This window comes from Clarias gariepinus, chromosome 2 (assembly GCF_024256425.1).
Source record: "Clarias gariepinus isolate MV-2021 ecotype Netherlands chromosome 2, CGAR_prim_01v2, whole genome shotgun sequence".
Taxonomy (NCBI): Eukaryota; Metazoa; Chordata; class Actinopteri; order Siluriformes; family Clariidae; genus Clarias; species Clarias gariepinus.
In genome coordinates, this window is record NC_071101.1 from 22,609,483 (window position 1) to 22,623,261 (window position 13,779).

Here is a 13,779-nt window from a genome sequence, read left to right on the forward strand (position 1 = left end):
ATAAGTTTTTAGAATAACCATCAGTGTTCTAAATTCATTCCTTATTTACCATGTAGTGCATTATTGAGTTGCCCTTTGATATTGTCACCTGAAATCTCAATGGATACATTTATTTAATAGTTTATTACAATTACGATTCATAATACAGTAAATGCCATAGTGTCCAATTGTCTATGCGAGTGGGATTCCACAGTCTGGTACCAGTTTGGCCGCGAAATAGTATTTGCCCCTTCCTGTTTTTTATTTTTTGCATATTTGTCAACCAATTGATTCAAATCATCAAACAAAATTACTATTAAACAAAGATAACCCAAGTAAATACAAAATGCAGTTTTTAAATGATGATTTGAATGTATAAATGTGGAAAAGGATGTTCAAACTTGCCTGACCCCATGTGAAAAAGTAATTGCCCCCTTTGCCAAATCATGAATGCACAGTGATTTTTGGAAAGTTAAATTTCACTAGCCACAACCAGGCCTAATTCCTGCTAGACTTGTTGAATAAAGGAATTGATTACAGTAAACAGAACCTGTCTGACAAAGTGAAACATGCGAAATATGCATCAGTGGAAAGCCAAATTTGATTATTATTATTATTTTTGTTGCATTTTTGCAAGATTTGGTGAAGGGTGGTAGCAAGAAGAAAAGGGAGACACCTTTAGTTTTAAAGCAGCTGGTGTCAAAACAAATTATAAATTAAGGTTAAATGAGGTTTCATTTCTATTTATTTTATAGTTTACTATATGAAGCTTTAGCCAATAAATGTACAGTAAACCAGCTATTTATTATACTAGTAACCTATTCTACTTTATGTTTTACTAATTTATGTCTTTTCTAAATGTTTTAATTGTTTTTATATGCAAAAATATGATTATAGTGTTGGAAATTAGTAATAATGATAGTATTTTTGAGTGGCTGGAAGGGATTGTCTGCATTTACATGATTTCTTATAGGGAAAATACGTCAGCATTCAATTTTCAGCAGTTAATGCAAATTAATCAATATGGCAGTCTTCACTGATGAAACATTCTGTTGTACCCAGGTACTTGTACATGCTTTTAGTTATTTACAGCAGCTAATAAGATGGGTCACCACTGGGAATCCTGATAACATCTTTAATGATTTATTCGTAGGTACTGATTTAAGAACTGCTCAAAGAATTCTGTATATGACTACAAATTCCAGTACTTATTCCAGTCCTAGTCCCAAAATATTTGTATTTTTTATTACTGTGGTACTCCATTTAACATCTCATGCTTGAAACATTTTTTTCCATGAATCATTGGTTATAGGCTATGAAAACTTTGAGGGGTCTTCATGTGTTGTGGAGTATTTCAGTATGCAGTGCATAGTAACCTACCAAAGAAAGCAGGACCAGCAGAACTAGCAGAAGGGTAAAAGATGCCCAAGGCAAAGTGATGTACGTGTGCAGCAAAGAATAGTTCATCTGGTCTGATTCCACAGCAGAGCTACTGTACTTTAGCCAAATTGCTGAATATGTTAATGCTTGCCGTGGTAGAAAGCTGTCAGAACACAAAATGCATCATAGCTTGCTGGCTATGCACATGTGGGTAACATGTTAAGATTACCTATGCTGGCCCCTGTCCACTACTGTAAGCACCATTAATGGACACATGAACATCCGAACTGGAGCATGGAGTAATACAAGAAAGTGGTCCTTTCTGATTAATCATGTTTTTTTTTATTTTAATTATATGGATGACTGGGTGCATGTAATCAATGCAATTGTTCAGAAATGGGAAACATGACAAAGTGTCTCCAAATTCCGAGCTCTCAATCTAAATGAACATCTATGAAATGTACTCGGCAAATAAGTCAGACAAATGTACACATAAGACCTTACAGAACTTAGTATTTGCTTCTAGCATCTTGGTGCCAGAAACCACCATATACCTTGAGATGTCTTGTGGAGTCAGTTCCTTGATGAGTCAGCGCTATTTTAGTGGCACATCTGTGACCTACACAATATTAGTCAGATACGGTTGAACTGCAAGTTCTTTTTTTCTCTTTATTTTTTTAGAGATATTGTGATTTTGGCCAACAATGTCAATAAAACTTTACTACACAAATAATAACACGGAAACTTTATATTTTTTAATTATTAATTGCTTATTATTTTTACATAAATTTTAGGAATGGTTTTAATATCTCATGCACTTAGCAGTTTATAATATCTTATAATATCTATAATATCTATAGGATAATATGCATTTATAATATCTATATCTATAGGGAATAATAATATCTATGAAAAAAAGCATTTACTATTATCCCATAAATAAATAATAAATGCATTGTTTTATTGCCACTGAACCTAACTAGTAACTGTCGGGTGTGTTTAATACAGAAAATAACTTCTGTATTTTTGTGGTTTTAAATTGCTTGGTAATTTATAGCATTGTCATTGTTTATTTAATGGCAGGATATGATGATGGGTTCTGGAGAATTTGTGGTCAGTCTGGTGTTTCAGTTACTGCTGCCCCAGTGCTGTATAGCAAACAGTGTGTACGGGAGCAATTTGAGACGCAGCTCATTTTTAACAAGCACTATTTATTTTCACATTTTTACTACTGCCTAATGGTGGCAGGGATAGCTTGGTGGTTAAGGCACTAAACTGCTGATCAGAAGGTTTGCAGCACCTCTGAACTGCCACTGTTGACCTTTGAGCGAGATCTTTCAACTGCTCAGAATTAAACGGGCATTGAGCTGGCAATTTGACTCTGGAAGATACTGCAACTAAAATGACAGATATATCTGCAGGCAGGAGAGTATTTGTTGCCTGATGTGCCTGATGACACATGGATGGACCCTTACCCCCTTAATACTGCTTTACTACTGCAGAACTATATTTTTTGCTTCTATTAAGCATTTTAGGTATTATGCATTTCTTTCATGTTTATGAGCTGTCTCAGTAGATTTCTTTCAAAGTTTTTTTTTTTTAATTAAAGATCATCAATAAGATCGCTTAATTCCTTTCCTTTTGTTTATCTAGCTTTCTGTATTATTCATGCTTAAAATACAACAGTCTTTACCTTGCTGATAAATCTGAGATCTACATTACCAGCAGATACAAGAATCAGACACAAGTGGTCACATCACAGCAAGGAATACTGGTGTTGCCGGTGGCTTTGCACCCCACTGTGCCATCTTTAGCAGAGATGGACAGCTCAAAGTCTATCCCTCAAGACAGACCAGATATAAGATGCAGCTCACAGTTTAGTCCTCCAGGGGCTTGAAGATTTCAAAATAAAGCTAAATATATTGTCTTAGACTGAAAAGAGCCACTGGGGTAAAAAATAAAACGTACTGTAACCCATCTATATTTCCCAAAAGTTCTTCAAAGACACCACAGGTGCCACTGACTGTATTAGTACACCTAAAAAGCTTGATTTCTTAAAGTACTTCCTGCTCATATCAAAGGAAATCAGGAGTTTTACACTATTGCAGTGAATACATGCTGATAGATGTCTGCCCCTCTTCATTCGGAATTCATGAGCTCAATGACACGAGGACTTCTATCCCAGCGCACATAGTACATTATTAAAATCTTTTTGATCCACACTTCTTTGATATTCCTCATTAAGGATTCACTTTTTAGATGTAAATATGAGGAGCCAAGGGAGCTGTTACAGGGTAACACCCACACACTCTGTCTGCCACTTTGAATGTTGGAAAGTTGACAGCCAGGAGGAATGAAAGAGTGAGAGTGTAAAAGGCAATTGACTGTCCAGATAAAGAATCTATAGCCAAAATATCTGTACTACCATAAAAAATAGGAATTTAAGCATATCAACAATAGCACAGAATCGATATTTTATTTTATTTTATTTTATTTTATTTTATTTTATTTTATTTTATTATTAATCTCAGCTATTATTAGCCAACTCACAGCTTTAGTCCTGCTTTTTATCCGGATCTCAGGTTACTGTCAGGTAACGAAAACATGCTGATAGGTGGACTGGCTACTCTGAATTCCATCTAATGTAGCTCTGGTGCCTATGCCCAGTGTACCCAGGATGGGCTCTGGATCAGCCAATGTAGGAGAAACTATCTGTATGAATTGTGTATGAAAACTTACAGTAGCTTCATTCTTCAAATACCAGCATCTGCCTTCTCCCCTACTAAGTACCTTTATGTGAGTGAATGAATGTTTAATTGAAAGATCTCTGTTGGTGTGAACCAAAGCACCTTGCCATTACATATATGTAAATGTCTAGTGATTTATGTCCTTGTCATTTTTGCAAGGAAAAACTCGGCACTGATATGATAATTAAATTTGGGTAAAATAATATACATAATATCTTGTACATAATTTATTATCTAAGTACCCTGTGGACTACAACCAAGTGTGGGTGCAAGCATGCATATGCATATATTAGTTTGGCACTGTTGGAGAACTGGCGGAAGGAACACATCTGCCACTAGGAAATACTGCATAGAGGCATGGGGTGGCCAAGCAGGGGGCCTGGGGTGGCGTGTGTCTGTATAATTGTGTAGCTGCAGCAAGTGTTTGTATGTTTGTTTAACAACCTAGAGATAGTTTTAGGAGGTTAATTGTATTGTGTGTGTGTGTGTGTGTGTGTGTGCGCGTGCGTGCGTGCGTGTTTGTGTGCGCGTGTGCATTACCAGAGGAAGAGCAACAGGCCGCAGGGGTGTAGGTAGTGCAATTTAGGCGGATTAAAGGGCTGATAAGGAGCCAGAGAGGGAGTGAGGTGAGAGGCTTGGGTGCCTGAGCACTGATCCCGACAGCTGCTGAAGCTCAGACTTTCCTCAGCAGGAGCTACACAGACATAGACATGAGTCTGGTATTAGAAGCAGACTCATGATAGCAGGAGGAACATTTTTATGTAGGGTTATTTTTATATCTACTGCGATGGTGTAAAAAAATATCGATTAATATTTAAACCCGTAAGTCATGCTGACGAAATAACATGACAGGCCGGCTAGGTTGTGTGTTTCTAAAACTGCCTCTGTGGGCTACTTTTAACAAGCTCTCATACCATACTGAATTTCAGAATCTGTTATAGGCTTCAGTGAGTATTGAATAAAGTGTGCACAGACATGCGTTCTGTGACTTAACCTTGACTCCCTGGATTGTTCTGTTTAAGTGCCCTTTTTTTTTTTTTTTTTTTTACTTTTTTTTTCTGAGAAATAGGTCCCACTCAAGCTTCTCAGACAAAGCTAGCCTTTGTGGATGCCACATACCTCCTTTTCCAACCAAGTTCACTGGCATAAGGATAAGGTGCCTTCTTTAAGCACTTGTTCTTTTATGTAGGAAGCATACTCAAAGCAAGTGGCAAAGCTGTCACTGGTGTGGCGACGTCAGCCTGACTTCTTACAACAGCTTTTGATTATTAACTCAGTGTGGTTTCTTGTCTGGCTTGTTTGCTAAGCAGACTCTCCTTGTCACCTCTGCACAGTACACACAAACACTCGAGGTATGGGGGAACTCGCAGGGAAAGGAATGAGCTGCTGCTTTATGTATTTACTGCATCAATCGGGAAAAAAAGAGTGGGACAGTAATTTATTCTACAAATGCAGTTCAATAATTACTGTAATGCTGGGGTGGTCTTCATATTAGAAATAAGCAAACACCTATACAGGACGCCTATGCGCATGAAATAAATTGGACCTTTCTATATGAGATGTGCAATAAATCACTAAAACAATGCTCAAAGTAGAAAAATGCAATTATCTATATTTGTGCCTTTCCATTTGAGATGAAGGAGCTCATTCACAAAAGAGATATTTGCCAGTCTTGGTATCCTGTGCATTATTCAAGTACAAAACAAAACATATTTATCATTGTCTTTTAATCACATCAAAAAGAAATATAGTGCCACCCCAGGGTGTTGGCAGGAATATGCAGTGCTCTGTGATGTTATTGTTTCCAGTGCTGCTAAACAATCTTGGAAATTGACTTAGAATAAATGTATTTTAAATATGATAACTCAAGGCTGCCCTAGTGAATACAGAGGCGCTCTTTGTCAATTGTTTTCAGAGGGCACAGTACAATAAAGATTAGGCATGCTATGTTATACAGAGCTATTAAGCCTTCGAGCACTGCTATTCAAACTGGTCCAATTTCCCAAATATATTCTCTTCTCTTGACCTTAACCAAGTGCCTCAGGAATAAGATGACATGAGTGCACAAAAGCTGATGCCTTATTATTACACGAAATATACAGTGTCTGAAATAATTTCTCATATATCCTTACAAGCAGATTTAGAGCAACATAATAACTTTGAAATTACAGTTAATGTCTATAAAGTGGACACTTCAGCTTTCAAAGAAAACAAAACAATGACAGCTGAGATTTATCACAGTGATTACGCCTCAGTTATGCTCCAGAAATATTTGATAGGGTAATCAGTATGAAACCCTGATATTTATTCACTGTATGTGACAGTTTATCAGGAGAAAATTTCTCCCTGTATAGCAGTGAGCCCATTCGCTGTTTTTCTTTTTGTTTTTTTCAGATTTACCTGTTCTTTCAGTCCAAACAAGACCTTCTGCTAAAAGACAGTCCAAGATGGTAGCTTTTAATTAGCCAATCATTCTTTGCGCTACCATCATCTCACCACCAGATATTCTTATCACATGGAGCATGTGACAACAGCAGTCCCGTGTTTAGCTGGAGTGGCTTTGCAGTGCGTGGCATATTTGTGTGCTTCAAGAGGAGCTGCTGAGGGACACTGAGGCAACTCCTGCTTCTAATGATCCTTTCAATTAGAGAGAAGCCCTGAGGCGCTCGCACAGCTGCCTGCTTAAAACACCTCCATCTTGTAACGCCTGTCTGCGCTGCTGTGCTGTGCCTCGGCATTTAAGTCAATATTATTTTAGAGACCGCCCCCCATCTATTATTGAGTAAATTGAGCCATCAGTGTCTCTGGACATTTTGGGCCTTAAATGAAATCTATTTGCTAATGCCTGGAGGACTTGCGCATTTGATGCAGTGAGGCTGATTAGACAGAATACACAGGAGGGCCTAATATAAGTGCAGTTGAAGTATCGGTTAAGGAATAAATCAGCTTCATGTTTAGTTTAGGAGAAGATAAATAATATCATGCAAATAAAGTTGGAAATACAGTTTCTCCTCCATAACCTCTGTCACAATTTGGAACAGAGAGAGAGAGAGTTTCGAGTAATCACAGAGATAATCTTTCTTTCAGTCTGACCTCCAGCCGATGAATCCACAAGTTAATATAAACAACACCATTGCAATTCAGCCGTCCTTCCCATCAGCTGGCCGTTAGTGCCTTCTCACTATGCAGGAAAAGTCTCCTTAGTCGCCATCGATCGGTCCAGAATCAATGCTTTTAAAAGCCTTACACACTCTTTAGTTACGAGCCAAAGCGTGCATGTTGTGCTCTGACCTGACTGTATTGATTAGAAAGAGGAGGTGGTGAGAGGAGAGAGGGATGGACAGTGTACTTTTCTCACACTGACTCTTCCTTCCGTGCGTCTTACTTTTCAAGGTATGGAATAGCCATTTCCATTAATGTCATAATTTTTTCTGTTGTAAAATCTTGGTTAATGCCTCATAATTGGTTTCACTTTCCTGTGCTACAGGGCAGACCATGAAGGAAAGCTATAAATTATAGCCATGCTGCCTCTAGTTCACTCACTGTCATGTTGAGGTCTGTGTCCTCTATTTGTTCTTACAGCTCTGTCATCACATTTTCATCCTACTTTCTTATGACTCTCCCTTTATAAAACGTTTGTCCAAAGTTTCTTTAATAATACTAGCACATTTTAAGCTCTTTTACAATTTGACCCTGTTATAAATAATATATATTAAATATATATGATTTAAATATTTAAATATTTAAATATGACTAATGTATTATGAGGCAAAATATGCTCCCACCAAATATTCCAGGTTAAAATTTATATTTTCTATATAAAAATTGATATGTATATAAAAAATTAATAAATGGACATAGATTTTTCAGATGGCACATCATCGTGACTTGATTTGGTTAGGACTTACAGCTGCTGTTTGCATTCCTAACATCTGCAGTAAGGTTTCTAAAATGCACTAAATATGCTGAGTGTAATGTGTCTCTGAAAATAGCCTTGAGTGAAAAATAAATCTTTGTCAGAAAAACCCTTTAGAGTATCAGTGTAAACATGGAATGGTAAAAGAAGTGGGTAGATATAATATGGCCTGTAATATTAGAAGACTGTATACGGCTAGCTTTCCTCCATTACACTTTTTTGTAACCATAGAACTGAAAAATAGCTCTTCACCATGTTTATATACCAGACTCCAACTTTGATTTTACCAAAGGGATTACGTCGCTTTCTAAGATGCTGCTGCTTCTTTTCAGGGCTTTGTGAGCAGAAAAGTGGCATTACCTCTGTAAGCCAAGAGGCCTGAGACGATTCTCTGATGTTTGTTGCTGTTGGACCCTGCAATGCCAGTGGTAATAGGGAATCTGAGATAATCCCATCTTTCTTCTGTAGAGTTTACTACATTTTGAACTTACACATATAATCCCTTTTAAAATGGCCTTTGGACATTTTTAGCCCCTTACTGTTGCTACATTGATGGAATATAGCAAAACACTTTTGTAAGACGATGGTTTGCGGAGCATGAATTTAATATCTTATCCACTAAACCATGTGCCATAATCTCTCAATTATAAATTTGCACTCTGTATTAAAACCCTTGCTTTATCTATAAAATTATGAACAGGAACACAGTTTTAAAGTTACCCTGTGTTTTGCCTAAAAGCAAATCGAAAACATATAAACAGTCTTTGAAGAATGTGATAATAGACTAACACTTACAGTGCTGAAATATGTATATTTCCTGAAAAAAATTCACTATGAAAAGACGATTTTGTTTTGATATTGGGTGACAGATGAGGTTCAGAATTTCATGCTAAACATCCAGTATGAGTTTCAATAACCGACAGCAAAAAATATCAGTGCTCATGTTTCTCCACTGTAACTTAGTCCAGGTGTTAATCTCATCTTGCTGATGGCAAAAAGAAATAGAAACCCTCCATGAAAGCTTTCTGGATATGTACAGTTAACCTTTCCCTGGTAAATCAACAACATCTCTATCCACACCATGAACTGTTAACACTGTCAGGGAAAGTAAAATCAAACAATATATAATTTATTGGCCACACAAAATCTGTTATATTATTAAATGGTAAAATTGTGAGAAAAAAAAAACATTTACTTAAACGATCATTCCACTCGATTGCCAGCATTGATGATTAAAATAGCCTTAAACGAAATTATAATGCCGATCAGAACAGAAACCTAGGCTAAACGTTTGCTTAAAATTGTGATGTGGTGATTTAAGATTATTTTAAAAATTCAGTTTAACGAATGATACATGGGCATTTACCGCATGAATATCCAGAAGTTATTTAAACAAAAAAAATGAGTGAACTATAGAAATGTGAAATAGTGAATTAACTTTGGCCTTTTTGCGCCGCTCTGCCTTCACGTGGATGGATTAGCAAAGAAGCAATATTTTTACTTTATAGTAATTCAAACATTACATGTCATAAAACTCCCTTTCGAATACAAAAAAGCTTCAAGATGTGCCGTCATAATTGGGCATAATCGTCAACCCCCGATTTTCTCTTCATTAGCACTCTTATCTAAAGAAAATCCAGTTTCTCATCCCAGAGAGGATAAACACACGGTATAAAACCGATGAAGGGGTGTTTAACGCTTGGAGTGCGGCTCCCCCTGTGCCAGCTCTTTGCACATGTCGGCCGGTGTGTTTCCTCTGCTTGCTCTGTGCAGCGCCGCTTCGCTTAATCCGGAGCTGGAGGCGCGGCCCGGCGGCCCGAGCGCGCTGTAGTTCGTGAAAGCGGGATAAAAAGCAGAAGCGTAGTAGAAGTGCCTGGGTAGGAGAGGACCCCTTGTGGGCGACCTGGAGGGCGAGAACGTGCCCGTGCTGATGATGACCGGACTCTGAGCGGCTCCGCATGTTTGGAGCCTCTCCCCACCTGGCTTATCCGACGTGGCGATCTCGGCCAGAGACCACAGTTTGGGCTTGGGAGCCGGCGTCGTGGAATGAATGACAGATGTGCCAAGGCCGCTCTCTCCGGAGGGCTTCACTGCGCTCGGAGTGTCTCTCTGATCTGCAGGCGTCTCTGGTCCGACTCTCTCCGGACCGCTTTGTCGAGACGAGGTCGTGGGTGATGAAGAGTCGCACCCAGGCCGAGGCTCAGCGTCTCTCCGAGCGGAGCTGTCAATAACACGATCCGCTTCATCATCTGTGTGCTCTGTGTGCTTCTCTGTCGCCATTAGTCTTGGACTAACGGGAAGGCCTGAGAGACAATTAAAGAGGTGTCAAATAATAATAATAATAATAATAGAAATAATAATAATAATAATAATAATAATAATGACATTTATTATTTTATTTATGATTATACCTAATTCTTTGGTAGACTCTGCCATCTCGGAAGCTTTGATCGGCTCATCTTCATCATCATTTTTTTCCAAATCGATATTATCTTCTTCATCTTCGTCCTCGCTCCTGTTCCTCGGGGTCCACGTCATCTTGTTCTCCTTCTTCAGTCTCCTGCGCGCGTTGGCGAACCAGGTGGACACTTGGGTGAGGGTCATTTTAGTGATGATGGCCAGCATGATTTTTTCCCCTTTGGTGGGGTACGGGTTTTTCCTGTGCTCGCTGAGCCAGGCCTTAAGCGTTGCAGTGGCGTCCCGCGTGGCGTTCTTCCGGTACGCGGGGTCTCCGAGGGGGAACGCGCCTAGGGGCGCTCCGTAAGGGTGCGCGTACCCAAGAGAGGCGGCCAGCCCGGGGGATGGCTCATACGGGGAACCCTGAGACAGTGACAATATATATATCAATTTATTAAAGCGCGCGCGCGCACACACGCACCCACACACACACACACACAGAAAAAGAAACCTATATCCTACAACCTAAATATATCTTCAAGCATCATAAAAAGCCATTTTCTGTTTGGGAAAAATTTAGACCTATAAGTTGTTGTTGTTGTCGTTATTGTTGTTGTCGTCGCTGCCGTTGCTGCTGCATGCACGCATTTTAAATAAAAAATCAAAACTAGGCCAAAAATGATTAGGGTATAACTAGAAAAAAAACTGACATAATTGAAGAAACCAAATGTGTAGCCTAAAGCTTATAATATCATTGGAACAATTATCTTAAACGGTTGCCTTTAACGTAGCTTATTTATAGCCTTATTGCTCTTGGTGACATTTTATTTAATAACAGGCTTACTTAATGATAACGAAAGGGTTGTTTTTTTCTAATTTCTTTTTTAGATCAGATTTTAAAAATCAGATCAGTTTTTGTGTATATAAATGAGATGCGCCTGTTTAAAGAAATGTTTGTTTTTTTCTACAAATTGGGTGCTCCACAATAGTGATCTTGCAACAAAGATAAAAAATCGTATTGTCTTCAATGTTACATTTAAACATGCTAAAGGACATAAGTTTGGGTTTTAACCCGGAGTATAGCCTGATGTTGGAAAACCCGTTTTAATTGTGTGCAGAGTGAGTTTCCAGCAGTGTCTAAAAGTTTACAGTGATTATAGACGTCATATCTAGCCTGAGTCTCTGCAGTCTGAGCAAGGACTCACCACGAACGAGGAGAACTGTGGTGCGGATGCGGGCTCGGAGCCGTACTGCAGCGAGCTGAAGGCTGGAGTCTGGCTGGTGAAGGCTGTAGATCCCGCGTACGGCGCGAACGCAGAGCCGGAGGAGTTGGAGTTCCCTCTGCTCAGCTCATCCGCGCGCTGCGCCGCCAACGCGCTCGAGCCGTATGAAGGACACGAGTAGAGAGCCAGAGGGGTGGACGCCTGGTACAAGTAGCCCTGAGGGTATGCCATGCTGAAAATCCCAGGCAAATGATCCAGTGTAATGTGTGTACTGCTTCCCACGAGTTACTGCCGGACTCGGTCACATTGGCACGGAGTCGCTCGCGCGCTGTTGAGACTGTAACGCGCACGTGGAACATTCACAAGTACCACTTAGTGTATTAAAGGAAAGTGATGGACAGAGGTCTGATCAGTGCCCATCGGGTTTCCTTCAGATCGTCTCCATTTGCTCTGGTCTCCGTTATCCAACTGAAAAAAACGACCTTTTATATATTTAGAGCAACTTGTCGGATGGAAAGAGAAATGTATCGGAAAGCAGAGTGAAGAATGAAAAGACTTATTCCGCTGTTCCCTGTGGCGGAGGCTGCAGGCTCTTCAGCGACAGGAACTGGAAGAGAAGAAGGAAAAGCTCACGCTGAGTTTCCTGCGTCCATCGTGATAATTGGCGGACTGCCTCTCTCTCTCTCTCTGTCTCTCTGTTACACACACACACATGCGCGCGGGTGCGCGCACGCACGAGCGCAAGAACTGGCTAGTTTATATATATATATATATATATATATTATCAGTCATCAAACAATAAAACATATATTGTTTTTTTTTAAATGTAAAGTTAACCTTAAGATAAATAAATAAATTTCTATTCATTTAAAACAGCATCTCTTGTGTGTGTGTGTGTGTGTGTGTGTGTGTCGGCGCTGTGATGGAGCGGCAGAGGACGCAAGAGAGTTGAGCTGTGTTAAAGATCTTTAGCGAGATAAACAATGACATTATGGGCAAAATGCGATCAGCATGACTTCCTCCAAGCCGATAGAGAGTGAATAAGGGTTTCACACACATTCGGCGGCGGAAGAGTTAAAAGACACTGAGCAAACAGTGCAGGAGACAGAGTGTATAAGGAGAAGCCAGTGTGGATTACACAGCGTTTAACCTTCAGCCACACAGGTAGGCCTGCATTACATCAGTCAACATGTACGTCATGTTTAAAGTTGTCTCTTTTCCTAATGAGATAGTAGACTTGATACTACTGTTAAGTGTGTGACTTTTTACTACTTCAATGGCCAGATTTGTCAAAGGTTTTCTTGGTGAACAGAAAGGTTCCAGTTTTTTTTTCTTTCAAGAGGTTACACAAATAGCCATCTGTTAAGGCAAGTTTTTGGTTCCTTCTCGAGCTATGTGTATGCTGTGTATGCACACTGTGGTCACTAATCTCATTTGTGACTGCTATTAATAGGTGCAAGTACTTTTAACAGACCCCAGTGCAGTGTTTGGAGAAAGTTATTGGGGGGAAAAAATTATATATATATATATATATATATATATATATATATATATATATATGTATATATATATATACAGAATATTTGTTTAATTCTTAGGATTGAGACAATGATTTAATCTGGTTTATCTACCAATATTATATATCTCTGATATTTACTGCATTTTCACAGTAAATCTTCTGTTTGCTCTTTTTTTCTGCAGCTGTCAGTATGTGTCTGAACTGATACGAGGAAGGTAACTGTACTGTATGAAAGGAGAGTGAGAGCTGATGATACAGCATGCCCAGTCATGTTATTACATAATTATTTGTTTTATTTCTTTTTTTCTTATAATGTTTTTACAGCATCAGACAGAGTGATTACAGTACTTCCCACTCAAGACAGAAACTGTCAAACAAACAAATGAAAGACAGCTTATTTCCTAACACATTAACTGTGATTGATTTATCAGTGACACACCGCAGGTAGCATTGATTTTTCTGAAGACTCATAAAACACATAATTTACAGTCATAACCGCAGGGTGGCATCAAACCGTTGCTGCACTGGGATGGCGTGGAGTGCTAGTCTCCTCTCTGTGACAAGACAAATGATTCATAATGTGCTTAGCTGCTGTAGAGTGTACTTTTATTTGAGAAT

The 13,779-nt window shown here is 39.0% G+C and overlaps 1 protein-coding gene across 1 annotated transcript; it reads right to left on the minus strand.

Annotated features, from left to right (window-relative positions):
• Nucleotides 1–8,658: 8,658 nt before the first annotated feature.
• On the minus strand, nt 8,659–12,256 carry irx5b (iroquois homeobox 5b). The gene is made up of 3 exons (XM_053487610.1): nt 11,625–12,256; nt 10,434–10,842; nt 8,659–10,325 (listed from the first exon to the last, which is right to left on the minus strand). The coding sequence occupies exons 1-3, from the start codon at nt 11,871–11,873 to the stop codon at nt 9,715–9,717; spliced, it is 1,269 nt and encodes a 422-aa protein (XP_053343585.1). The 5' UTR covers nt 11,874–12,256; the 3' UTR covers nt 8,659–9,714.
• Between the last annotated feature and the right edge of the window lie 1,523 nt (nt 12,257–13,779).

Excerpts from the sequence above, each read along its gene's own strand:
- irx5b (XM_053487610.1), bottom strand. The coding sequence starts at position 11,873 with ATGGCATACCCTCAGGGCTACTTGTACCAGGCGTCCACCCCTCTGGCT. Across the intron at positions 10,843-11,624 it reads CACAGTTCTCCTCGTTCGTG|GGTTCCCCGTATGAGCCATC; the intron begins GTGAGTCCTTGC and ends TCACTGTCTCAG. Across the intron at positions 10,326-10,433 it reads AGAGTCTACCAAAGAATTAG|GCCTTCCCGTTAGTCCAAGA; the intron begins GTATAATCATAA and ends ATTGTCTCTCAG.